General features: G+C 31.8%; 2 protein-coding genes across 4 annotated transcripts in view; one reads left to right on the forward strand and one right to left on the reverse strand.

Annotated features, from left to right (window-relative positions):
- The window catches only part of LOC106465767 (thioredoxin-like protein 1), a 27,506-nt gene extending 23,252 nt beyond the window's left edge, over positions 1 to 4,254 (reverse strand). The window contains exon 1 of the mRNA XM_013926000.1: positions 4,025 to 4,254. Within this exon, the coding sequence (XP_013781454.1) occupies positions 4,025 to 4,119 (95 nt within the window). The 5' untranslated portion in view covers positions 4,120 to 4,254. The remainder of the gene's footprint in view (positions 1 to 4,024) is intronic.
- A 3,658-nt stretch (positions 4,255 to 7,912) lies between these two features.
- LOC106465769 overlaps positions 7,913 to 13,565 on the forward strand; it is a 14,239-nt gene continuing 8,586 nt past the window's right edge. For 2 of the 3 annotated variants that reach the window (XM_013926004.2, XM_022393700.1), the window contains exons 1-2: positions 7,913 to 8,285; positions 12,909 to 13,060. In XM_013926004.2, the coding sequence (XP_013781458.1) occupies positions 8,017 to 8,285; positions 12,909 to 13,060 (421 nt within the window). In that variant the 5' untranslated portion in view covers positions 7,913 to 8,016. Of the gene's footprint in view, positions 8,290 to 12,908; positions 13,061 to 13,565 lie in introns of all 3 variants that reach the window. The other variant, XM_013926005.2, reaches the window with a different exon arrangement.

Below are 13,565 nucleotides of genomic sequence, written 5' to 3' on the forward strand. Positions count from 1 at the left end.
AAAAGATCATCATACACTTTATGTTTGTTTGTAATTAAGCACAAAACTGCACAATGGGCTACCTGTGCTCTGCCCACCACGGGTATCGAAACCCTGATTCTAGCATTGTAAGTCTGCAGACATACCGCTGTGCTACTGGGGGCACACTTTATGTTTAAAATCTAAAACAATATATGATTTTTCTGGGTTATCTTTTAGTATTTTTATCATTAGGAAATATATCCCAATTTAATCTAAATTTAATTAAATCCCAAAAAAAAAAAAAGAATCTTTAATATGTACATTTTAAAATTCAAACATATATGCAATGCCTGATAAATATTTTAATTTTTTCAAATTCAATTCAAAAATATTTTTTATAATATCTTTAACAATATTATTAGTGTTGGTATAAATAGAATCCAACTTCTTACAAAATGCTTTGAAATTAATCCATTTTACATATTTTCCCTAGTTTTTTCTTATTGTAGACATCAATATAAAACAATCGTTGAATACAATTCAATTTACTTAAAGATTCAGTAGTTTTATTTTGAAATTCCTGATTTCAACTATAAGGGTAAAGAGTTATCTCTTATTATAAAATACTTTGCCCTTTCTGTTAGAATGTCAACATTGTGAACTTTTACTAAGATAGTAATTTTAACAAAAGTCATGTCTATTAAAATAGTCTATTTCAATAGAACGTGGAAAAACTTTTTTACTTTGTGATCTATGCAAATTAATTCTCAAATGTAAAGGATTTGTAGTTTGATCTACATACTTAAGATCACATATACCACATGTTAATAGGTATATTACATTGTTCACTTTACATATTGGTTTTTGTCAACATAATGTTGATAGTCTGTTGCTGCCAGACAAGTTAAGCATCTAGCACTGTTACAAACAATTTTTTCTCAGTATTTAAAGTAGCTAATACATTTTCCTGGTTAGTAGCTTGCTAGGCTAAGTACCTGTAGACAAGTTAATGTCAAAAAAAAAAAAAATGAATGAATGAATGATAGACATTTTCTCTTTCAAATGATACCTTTTGTACAAATGGTATAATCTTACATTGTTATATTAGAACTTTGTTGGTGCATACATCTACATGTACAATAAAAAATTGTAGGTTATATTTTATATATATATATATATATGTATCCGCAAGAGAACCTCTAGTGGTCTTACGAAACACCCTATCACAGTGGACACAGGTAGTTTTAGGGTGGATAGTATGAGTTCTGTCCATTATCCTTGCTCAATGCAGAGTTGTGCTAAATATACCCTGGGAGGCAATACCAGTCATGCGGTGGGATCCTATGGAATGAAAGAGGAGTTCTGAAAAAGAAATAGTATGTATTCTTCTCAAAGATGGTGGAGTGATTGAATACTTGTGGAAGTTGAAACCATAAGGAGATAAAACACTTAGAAGGTCTAGAGAAGATGAATGTGTAGAGAAGAAGAAGGAAAAAAGATAACAAATCAAATGTGAAGAATAGTGAAATGGGCTTTGTGCATCCACATCCTGAGACAAATATGTCAACAGAGAAGATGAAGGACCCATACTGTAAGGGAAGAAGAAAAGAAGTCCAGGGAAAAATAGGGGCCCCCAGGATAGAGACAGATAAAGGCAGGGATCCCTAAGGAAAGAGGTTTGTGAAAAGACACACCAAACAGTCCAATATGACACTGGAGCCAAAATGAGTGTGAATGGTCCAATAAGTAATAGAGATAGGAGAGAAGTAAGGTTTACCTCCTAAGTGGTCAAATTCTGAGGAAGAAAGGATCAGTCCAAGGAGAGGAAAGATAACTGCTGTGAAAAAGGGTGCAAAAAGCATTGAAACAAATGATACCAGAACAATTGTAACCAAAGGGGAGAAGTAAGAGGAAACAAGTAAAGAGAGAAAGACAGTACAAAAAAATTAGGAAGTCAACAGCTTGAATGGTGTATGCATGAGATTATGCAAAACCTCAATAAGGTCTTAGTCAGGAAAGGGAGTTGGGCAAGGAGGTTGGGGGACAACGAAGGAGTGGAGCAGAATGGATAAGACGGGGGGAAGAAACACCTCTTGGGACCAAGAAAGGAGATGAACAAGACCACCTAACAACTAGGAAAAGCTGAGACTGAAAATGTATTGATGCACAGTCAGGTAAGAAAGGTGGTGCAGAAAATTGCTGCCCGGAGGAAAGGTGCAGTGAAAAAAACCAATGACAAAAGACCCATCATAGATGGTGATAAACAAATACAGTGGAAGGATGACAAAAATAATGCTACATTAGTGGAAACTCTGGTCCAATTGGTGACAAATTGAACAAATTTGACATGTGAGGGTGGAGGGAGGAAATCCCTCTATGACAAGCCTCGACAAATATTTTCAGATCTAGAAACCAGGTAAGCCTAACCTTACTTCACTACTGTTTGTACTTGGAAATGGGGGCTACACTAGTGCCTCAACTACCTGTGATTCTTGATTATCCACATATTTGTCTTTTCCCAAAATAAATGTGCCATTACAATTATAGACTTTTGCAAACAAAATTCAGGTGTTGCATGATATCCAGGATTTTTGCACGCAGGATCTTGCACATGTTCAAATTGTAATTCAGCCGGTTCAAAATATATAATATAACTAACAAACAACGGTTAATTGACAGCAACTGCCTAATTCAGTTTGATACTTGTGGAGAAAGTTGAAAAATGGAAATGTACATGACATGATTGGATATTGATTCTCATAACATGGGGTGAATTCTCTGAAATTGGCCATCTTATACAACTACATATGATATGTACATAAGCTGATATGCTTATCAGCCCTCCCAGCAGAGCTATACATGTTCCAGTGTTCCATATTTACACCATCAAAAGTTCTAGTTCATCCAAATTACACAAAATAATTTGGAACTTTCTCAACATAAATATTAACAATGTCCTAAAATCATTATTCCAACTCCCAGATTAACTAATATAAAGTACTAATTTAAAACAATGCACTAAAATGTACATTAGTTATGTTACTATTAGTGTCATTAGTATTTTATACTTAAAATATAAAATGTAATTAATACATACATACATACATATATATATATAACAGCCAATTGTCTTTTGGTAATGCTCTATTCATCTGTGTTACTTAGCAACAAAACTACAACCTAATATTGTATTCTTAAGTATGTATATAATACTTCAGGCATTATTTTTCTAGATCCTTTTGTATTTTAGTTTATGCATATACTTAGTTTTATGAAGACAATGTTTGGTCTTAAAAGCATGCATTTTTATTATGTGAAAATGTTCATACTTTTTTGTGTGATATTTTACAATATGAATAGAAAAATTAATGCTAAAAACTTTTTAAAATGTATTATATAACAAGAACTAAATTGCTGAAAACTTTTCCAATTTCTTCAGGAATACGGTTTAACATTAGAAATAGCACATAAACATTCTTGATAGTCATAATGTGGAGAATAAGCTAAAAAGAAAAAAAAAGTTGAATAAGAATCTTATATGATTTTCATAAATGTATATAAAAGTCACAATCTTTGGGGTGACACTACTATTTTTTCCACTGATTAAAATCTACTATATATATACATATAACTTTTAAAAAATCAGTTATTATTTTGTGTATGTGTAATTCTTGAGTCATTTTATATTTATGCTTGCACCATTCTTATTAATTTTTGAATATGTACTTGCAAATTTCTATTTTCTTAACTTTAATTGTTTTTCGTCTAGGAATAGGATGAAGGGGGATGTTTGATGAACAAAGCTCGCTGAAAGAAGGCGATGGAGGATACCACGGATGCTTTTTTTTTATACAAAACTCAAGTTCAAGTCATAATATTTGAAGGGTCGGACAACGCTGGTTTAATAATAATATGTAAACAAAATAGAATTTTCACTACAGCTGATATATTGTAATTACTAAGTTAGTAAATAATCGTAAAAGTATTTCAATTTTTGAATCACCCGTTTGGGATCACTATTCTGAGTATTCTATTCAGACTTTCTGTTTCACTTCGTTCTTACCAGCTTGCAGTAAAATCCACAACCACCAACTTGCTTCCAGCAGTAGAAAGCTCTGCTTGAAACCTTGCATCTTCGTGAATAATTGTAACAGGCATTATCAATTAAAAGTAAAACTGATGACTTCTGAACAAAGTTCAACTTAAGTTAATGACAGTTTTATTTCAAGAACAAAATAGCACCTCTCGACGTTTCTTTAGGTGTTAACTGGATATTTGCGACCTCTAGGCTTCAGCAAATTGTGTTGTTAGAGAATTTTTATTTATTTAAATAATTTTAAAGTAGTGCATAACTTACTGATTCGTTACATATTGAAAACCTATTTATCATATAAAATATTTACCAAAAATGAAAAGCATAAAAATGTCATTGTTATGTTTAAAAACAATTGTATCAGATTTCATTAGATTTTCTTGAAAGTTTATATAAATTTTCGGCACATAAGCTGTCAGGAATTAGTACTAACTTTCGATCAGATTAAGTTACCTATTTAGAAGCCCCCCAGTGGCACAGCGGTATGTCTGCGGACTTACAACGCTAGAAGCCGGGTTTCGATACCCGTGGTGGGCAGAGCACAGATAGCCCATTGTGTAGCTTTGTGCTTAATTAATTACAAACAAACCTATTTAGAACAAAACTAAAAATCAACAAAAAACCAATAATGAGTATAGTTGATTAATTATACTTTTCTATACGTTCCTACTTATAAATAGTATATATATATATATATTTGATTTAAGGTACATATTATATCTAATCTATTATTTATGTTGCTTGTGAACAACATAGTTACCGAAAATTCATATTCTATATCTGTACGCTAATTACTTTGTTTCCATCTTGTTACATCTAAGGTGAGGGAAACGTTTTCCTTTATTGGCTTTTGCGGTGATTCAACGAATGTGAGGAATTTTGAGTTCCATGCACTCTGAGTCAATTCTGAAGATTTTGAAGCTCTTGGACAATCTACAGTAGTAGATTTTTCTATTAAACTTGCATCTCCTTGAGCATGTTGTCTTTTTATTGATTTTATAATGTTATAAGCAATATTTGTTTTTAATTTAGATTTTAATACTGTTTTTGATTAGATGAGTCTTTATGTCCCGTAATGAGCGTAGTTTAAGGAATAGAATCTATAACCTTCTCATAAATTTAGGAAACAATTCGCATTAATGTAAAAAGCAAGTTAGGCAATAGTACAGAGATTATCTGAATATTAAATCTATTACTGTAGATGAATGATTATTATTCAAAAGTTTGTTAGTTTGGCTGTTACTGTTAGACAATTAGTTAGAAAATTAGCAAACGAAATGAGGGATCGTGCGCGAAACTGCTAACGCATGGTGACGCCAGTATCGATGCGGTCCCAGTACTGGGCCAGCGTGCTTCGAAATTCAACGCTTGGTCAACCAATAACTGAATAAGCCTGTTTGAGCGGTACATAAAATTCACTTGTTTTCCTGATACTTATTTAACCAAATTCACAAAAATCTGTGAGAAATGTGAAAATTGGAAAATTAGCTAAAACTACTGACAGAAAAGCCAATTTGGTCAACAGGTAAACAAAATAATATGAGCGATAATACTGTTACAACAGCGGAAGTCACGTGACCCTGGTAATGAGTTCTAGAAAGATCGGGGAACATCACTTATAATCCAGTGTTTGCTAGGCGCCCTGTATTCTTGTATATAAGTGCGCCAGACAATTAATCGGAATTGATAGCAGACAGAGAGATTGAAGATATAAACGGACAAATGAGTCAAGCGCGGTAGTAATTAAAGTGCGTGAATCGTTCGTTGTAAATTATAGCGTGTGTTTAAGTTAATCTGACTGTGGAAATTAAGTGTATTGCAAAGTTGAATTGAAAAAGAATAAACTAGTTTTATTTGAGAAAGGACTTGTATCGCTGACGTTCTTCGGAAAGAATTTTTACTGGTAATTAACAAACGACCAGAGACGTAACAATATTCTTGTTTAAAAATACTAAACTAAGCTTTCGTATTATTATATCATTTACATAAACTTTCTAGGATCATTCCTACATCATTATTATCTCTTTCTAGTACATATCTGAATATAACTTGCAGCTATATGTTGTAATATTTTTCCTCAGGCGACATGCAGAAGCAATGATATTAAAATAGATCTGCTTCAAATGTTTTCAATTACACCAACAGAGATTGAACTTTTTGTAATAACAAAGATGGACACACAATATAACCAAAATAACCTACCTAAATTTAGCACAACAGAACAAAATGACAATGTCATTTTGTCTAAACCAAATATATACCTCCATGGTAGTCTTTGGAGGCATACTGATGAGAGAATAACCAAAACTAAAGGCTTTCGAAGCTAAAATTTATGGTTTGAACCTTATATTTGGCACAGATAGTGTATTGTGCAGTTTTGAATAGCAAACAAACACATATCTTAAAATAATATGATTAATATGAATTTCATATCACATATTAACCCTCTGTTCTTCTGTACGCATCTGTTTTCCCACTAAGTACTTTTTATGTATCACCTTTAATCACTTGCATACAACACTGTTATATATATAGCACCTTAATTAAGTACTGTCTGTATTTTTCACACATATGGCAGTTGTGGCATGAATTCAGTTGTCTTTAATCTGGTTACTTCCCTATGTCAAGGAACAATCCATATTCTACTGTAGATCTTATCAAGGTGCAGGAACATATGGAATGAGGGTATTGCACCCCCTCTTCCATCTGTCAGCACAAATAGAATTGTCTGTGAAATCTGTCTGTATATTTTTTATTTATTTATTTATTTATTTATTTTTTTTGGTGAAACATTTGGAGAAAAATCAACAATTTCTTGTTGCGACGAATGTTTAGGCAAATAACGAAAAATGCAAAGAAATATTCCGCAAATGTCCGGCAAGAGATGATAAAATTTTTAATTGGACCATGTGACAAATGTTAGTCTGCTGACAGTTCTGAAAGTTCAGCACTTCAACTTTATCTACACCCTTTTCGTTTAAGAATATTCGAAAATGCCGATTCCTTTTTTTTTTTAAATTCAGAACGCGCTATTTAACCTATGCATATGGGAGGGCCAAAGTGCGCATATCACAATATTTTACAGAGTTACATTCAAAATTTAATTAAACACTTTATTACCAATGTATGTCTATAAATTCATTTTATAGACAAGATCCAGTTATGCAACTCCTGCCTCCTTTCCCAAATATAGGAATTTCGCTCCATAAATTCATATAATTTTAAAGAGACAAAAAGGAGCTTATTAGCCCATTAAGGATGTCCCTCCCAGCTCTCAACTATAACCACCCTTTACTATTCATGTATTCATCCAATCTTTTCTTGAACTCAGTAAAATTTTTTGCCTCCACAACCCTTGAAGGCAGCTCATTCCAAAAGCCAACTACCCTGTTTGAAAAGTAATACTGTCTAAACTGCAGACGACTCCTACACTGTCAAAATTTGAATTTATGTTCCATTGTCTTATTGTTTTCACTGCTAAACACAAAACGTTTGATGGATCTATATCATCAATACCCTTAATAATCCTAAACACCTCAATCAAATCCCCTCTGACCCTTCTCATCTCCAGAGAAAACAAGTTTATAGAAATTTTACTCTCTCCTCATAGGACAATTCCACCATACGAGATATCATTTTATAAGCTCTTCTCTGAACCTTATCCAACTCGCCCCTGTTAAAGAGAAAATATCCTTCTTGAACTTGTGGCTGTAGGTTAGAAGTAATCACCCCTCTTACCCCATCTTCTCAACTGTACACCCGTTCTTATTGGACATGTCTGTTCATTCTCTTGCTGCCTTCGAATTTAACGAGTATCCTTCCCTAGCGTTCCTTGTGAATAAAATTTTGATATCGCGGTGGCGCTGTCGTATCACTAACAGCAAAAACCCCAAAAAACATTAGGCCTACAATTTAGTATAAGTTAATGTAGAGTCTAAGGATAGCAGGTAACGCTTGAATAAATGGCAAGTAATTCAGAATTGTACGATTTTTACGTGGGAGAAGAATTTTATTCATGGGAGGAGTTTCAAGAAAAGTTGAAGCGTTTTATTGAACACAATCATATTCAATTACGTGTTCTACATTCAAAGTCGGTAGAAGTTGCGAACAGGTACCTACCAGAAAATGCCAAAAAACACCCATCTCAAAATAGATTTGCCAGTATTATGTATACTTGCGTTCATTACGGAAAACCACGTATTCGTAGTAGAGGCCTTCGCCCGAACCAGTCGTAAGTAAGCGTAATTCTTATTGAGATTTATAAATATGGGCTCATAAATACTTCAAATTTAAAATGAAAATAAATAATTATGACGTTAAGTTAAAATGGTCATTGTTCTTGTACTTGTAGTATTTGTTTAGTACTACTAATACTATTAGACTAAGAGTAATATTAAAAGTAGGTAGGTTGTACTTGTATAAAATTATTTATAAAAATCTTCATTAATATATATATGTACAGAAGGTTAAAATATTTCAGAACACAATTATCCCATCTTCAGAGAAATTTGGAAATAAGGTAAAATATTATTTATTAACTGATGAAATCACTTTCCACCAAATTGCCCAATGTGGAACAAAAATTCATATTCTTTATCATTTTATGGCCTACCCAAACTGAACAAAACTGGATACCCTCTCCATCCTTTTCTCTTAGGTGTAAGGTTCTGCAATTACAACCTCCAAATTTATCATTCCTATTTTTTAAACCTATCAGTTTGAATGAATTTACTATCACTGATTCTTTTAACTTTGTTCTCTAAAATTCTCTCTGGTGATCAATATTTTATATTGGACACTAATATTCTCCTTGAAGAAACTTTAAATTTAATTGTGGAACTTCTCTTTCCTTCTGACATTGAACATTATCTTGGTTTCACCAATAAACAATTCTGGAAACTTTTTGCTCTCTCCAAGAAGTTAAACTATTTCCTCTATAATAATGTCATTTATGATCAGATAGATGGTATCCTTGCTGGGCTCAATGATAGCCAGTAGTTTTATATTCTACCATGAATGCAAGTGGCTAGAAATCTGCCCATGTGAAATCAAAGTTGTCTTGTACAAATGCTATATTGATGACACTTTGTTGCTATTTTGAAAATCTAGTCACATTCCTAAATTTCGTACTTACCTGAATTCCCAACACCACAATATCAAGTTCACACCTGAACTCGAAGAAAAATGAATCTTTACTGTTCCTCAGCATTAGGATTACCAAGAAAAGTAAACATTTTGCTATCTATTTTTATTGTAAAATTACTTTTACAGGCCTGTATATTAATTTTAACAGCTTTATCCCCAACTTCTTTAAACAAAAACTAACCATGTCACTGTTAAACAGAAGTTTTAATCTTTACTCAAATTACCTTATTTTAGATAAAGAATTACACTTCTACACTAACACGTGTTAAACAATGGCTATCCAACTGACTTTCTAACAATCATTACTCACAAATTCCAGCTGCCTGTTACTATGCTCACCATCCACAGATTTCCCCTCAGTATTTTCCATCATCTTATGGACTCCCAAACCTTACAAATTGAAAAGTAACTATTTTTTTCCCTTCTAAACTTCTACCCTCAAATTCAGCTGAGGAAATATAAATGACATCTAGATGGTTTTGTTTTTTATGTAAGTTTTTCTTGTCAGATAATTGTTGCCTGAAGCAAAATTACAGATATAAATAGACATGCACTTTGATTAAATTAATTTTTGAAATGCATGATGAATTTTAGTTCTTTGATGATACATCTTTAGCATTTCAAAATAACAAACTTGTGATGGAAATAAACTGGTGGATATGATATTTTTGAATGAAACGTAGAAGCAGTTGCAAAAGGATATCAAAATATCTGTGTGTAGATCATGATTTATAAAAAAATGGAAATTATATACAATAAAAGTAAATATGTTGTCACTCACAAATAATATTCAATGACATTATTAGCTATAAACATGATGGAAATTAGCAGGATCTTGCACTAGATACAGTGACCAATGCTATGTTGATGTAAGAATAATAGTACATGGTTGACTTAATCTAGGATTTACTACCATACTGACACTGGTCATCCTATGGTCATGGATCAAAGGCCATGTTATTGCATTTGTAGACTCACATTCAAAGTTTTATTGAACTACTGTTTTATGAATGTATGTCAATAGGTTTGGTATCAACTTGTAGATTATAACTCAGATTTTAGTTTTATACATTAGTTAATTTCTTAATTTAAAAGTAAATATTAAAAAAAATCCTAAATACCAATTTTAGTGTGTCACGTGGTAGGTTGAATGCAGCATTGCTACATATTAGATTTTTGTGATGTCCAAATACAAAGTCTATAGTTTCTTACAAATTATATACTCAAATTACCAATATTAACAAGCTGGAATGTAAAATAAGAACCTCCTATCTTTTCTATTTTCTGAGATATTAATATATTTTTTGAATCAAACAAGGTGGTCCAGCCCACCTCTTCAGTTTTTCAAAATACCTGCTTACGTATACCTATTTCACCCAGTGACATGTGTATAACCAATCAAAAGCTCAGAATGCCCCCCTCCCCCAGTGGTTTTCCCAGCATCTGCAAAGTATTTATGCAGGAAACCTTTTTTTTATCATGCTAGATTCCAAGCAGTAAGGTAAGACATTAGTGAGCTTGAAAAATCACACTTGCATCGTTGCAACTTCTGTAATTTTAGTCAGGCATGGCTGAAAAGTCAATAAAATGAAAAAAAAAAATATATATATATATAGATGTATAATGTTATGAGATTGAAGCTATTTAATATAAACATTTGTGTTTTTGTGTTATAATTTGTAGTCATTCTAGAATGAAAAAAGCATAATTTATATCTATTTCCTAATTTTTATGGTGGTTACAAGGTCAGTCAAATCTACTAAACCTGTACAGATATAATAGTGAAAATATCAGATAAAGTATAAATTTTTTTCTTAAAAAATGTTGGATAATTATCTGGATGTTATAAAGATTTCGCATGTGGAATTAGAAAATTTTTGTACAATTGCACAAGAAATGTAGAATGGTAGTTTCACTGATAAAGTTTACAAATATACCATTAGTAGACCATTTGATCAAAATTATGACTCATAAGCTACAGGTAATCAAATTTGATTGTGATCCACAAATAAGATTGTAATTATAAAGGATAAAGCCAAGTACTATATTACACACATTTAAAAATATAAATGTGTAGCAGAAAGTTTCTATGATTCAAATATTTTTGCCATTCATGAATCTTGGTTGTCATTTATAAATAATAGAACATCAAGGTCATCCTGAATAAAAACCTGCTTCGACCCAATTTTCATAAATGCCTGCAAAGTTGCAACCTCTACCACTCTAGATATAGATTTATTACCATATTGGGAAATAAAGCTATCTCAATTGGAGGTGTTTGACTTTTTTGGACTGTAAGAATTGACTTGTACTTCTACTACTTTTAGATTTCAACTTGATAAATTCATTGCCTAAGTCTTATTAATTCCTTTTGATAATCTTAAATACTTCAAATAGATCACTTCTGCCACGTTTGAAGAAAGTGAGAACATGTTAAAATATTTTTATATAATAACCAATCCATTCCCAGAATCACCCAAGTAGACCTCCCCTGAACTTTCTCCAACAACTCAATGCCCCTTCAAAGGAGACTAAAACTGCAGAAAGTGTTCCAAATGATGCTTGCCTTTTATGTCTAATAGTCAACCTTCCTATGTATAAAACCTAAAATACTTTTAACTTTACCACTTGCAATAAAACATTGTCTTAAAGGCATAGGAGCTGCATAAACCAATATTTCAAGATACTTCTCTATGTAATTAAGAAAATTTTACTTTCAGAGACTGTGGTTTATTATAAACAAAAATGGCAACACTACTATTTGTATTTTGAGCATAAAAGAAATATATACTGTTAAAAAATTCAAACTTAACATGTTACCTCTAGTTGAATTGCATCATAGCTTGTATAAGACTATCGGCCCTGCTCCGTTAGTCTAGCATAACCTATGTATAAACATGAAGTATTTCATGTAATAGCTGGTGTTCTAAATTTCTTTAATTTCTAAATATTAAACAACTTAACAAGCTTTAACATTCAGGTATTAATTATTGTAATACTTTTGAAAGTCAGTCAGTCATCTTTTTTTAAAAAGAAAGAAAAAATCAACCACTATCAGTTTGGAAAGATGACTCACATTATTAATTGTAAAGTTTTATTGTCAAATTCAATCTTCAAATGGAAGTGTGAAAAAATTGGTACCAGGTGTTGAAATAACATGTATTAATAAAGTGAAAATTATATATTGATGGTGACCTTATTAATAACAACAACTTATGATAGATCACTAGCTACTGTTAGACTTATTTTAGGGAAGTTTGTCATTTGTTTAACAAGCATGGGGGTGTGTATTCTGATAGACTTGTATAATGGGATCTTGGAGGTCAGTGTATATATTGTTAAGAAAGTGGTCTAAAATTTGTGGAATTTAATTTTTTAGATAAGATTAATAGAATTATTATATATATACATCACAAACTTTCATGGGAAACACACATGTAGAATGAAGAAAAAGTTACAATTCAAGAAACTCCCTTCATAAGTACACTTTCAAAAGATACTTTTCTTCTTCAGATATGATTTAGTGTGAAAATTAAAATGTCTTAATACTTATATTTTTAAGTAAAGAATAAAATTAACTAGTACTAAAGCACAATTATAAGCATTTTATTGACTTTTGATGGCAACTGTTTATGTATTGATATAGATAGAATACTTAGTGCTTCATACACTTTAGTTCAAGACTTATACAAACATTTGTTTTGCACAGGAGTTTGAAATTGGAATGTGCCTCCAAGCTGTATATTTCATCATGCAGAAAAACTGGCAAACTGGTTGTTAAGACTTTTGTTAAGGAGCATAATCATGAAATCGGACCACAGATATCTTATCAAAAACAGAAAAAATACAGAAGTAAAAAAGGTAATACTGAAAATTCTATGAAAAAGGAAAGAATTAAAATTTTCTGTTTGTATACAGATGTTTCTGATTCATATATTATTAAGACTGAAATATTGGTATTTATTTTAGAGAAATAATTAAAACCTACAAACAAACACTAACTTTACCTGGCTATACTACTTGCACTGTGGTATACTTTTATTTCCATGATGTTAGTGGAGAATAGTTTTGCTGTAGTAGAACCCTGAACATTGTTTCATTAGTTTGTGGTGCACCTTCTTTACATATTTATTAGCTGTAAATCTGCTTCTATGATGCAACTTCATTTAGTGGCTATAAAACTGGTTATTTGATGCAGCTCCATTTAATGGCTGTAAAGCCGGTTCTTTGGTGCATTTTCATTTAGTGGCTGTAAAGCTGGTTCTTTGGTGCAGCTCCATTTAGTGGCTATAAAACTGGTTATTTGATGCAGCTCCATTTAATGGCTGTAAAGCCGGTTATTTGATGCAGCTCCATTTAATGGCTG

Source organism: Limulus polyphemus, unplaced genomic scaffold (genome assembly GCF_000517525.1).
Source record: "Limulus polyphemus unplaced genomic scaffold, Limulus_polyphemus-2.1.2 Scaffold2046, whole genome shotgun sequence".
NCBI lineage: Eukaryota > Metazoa > Arthropoda > Merostomata > Xiphosura > Limulidae > Limulus > Limulus polyphemus.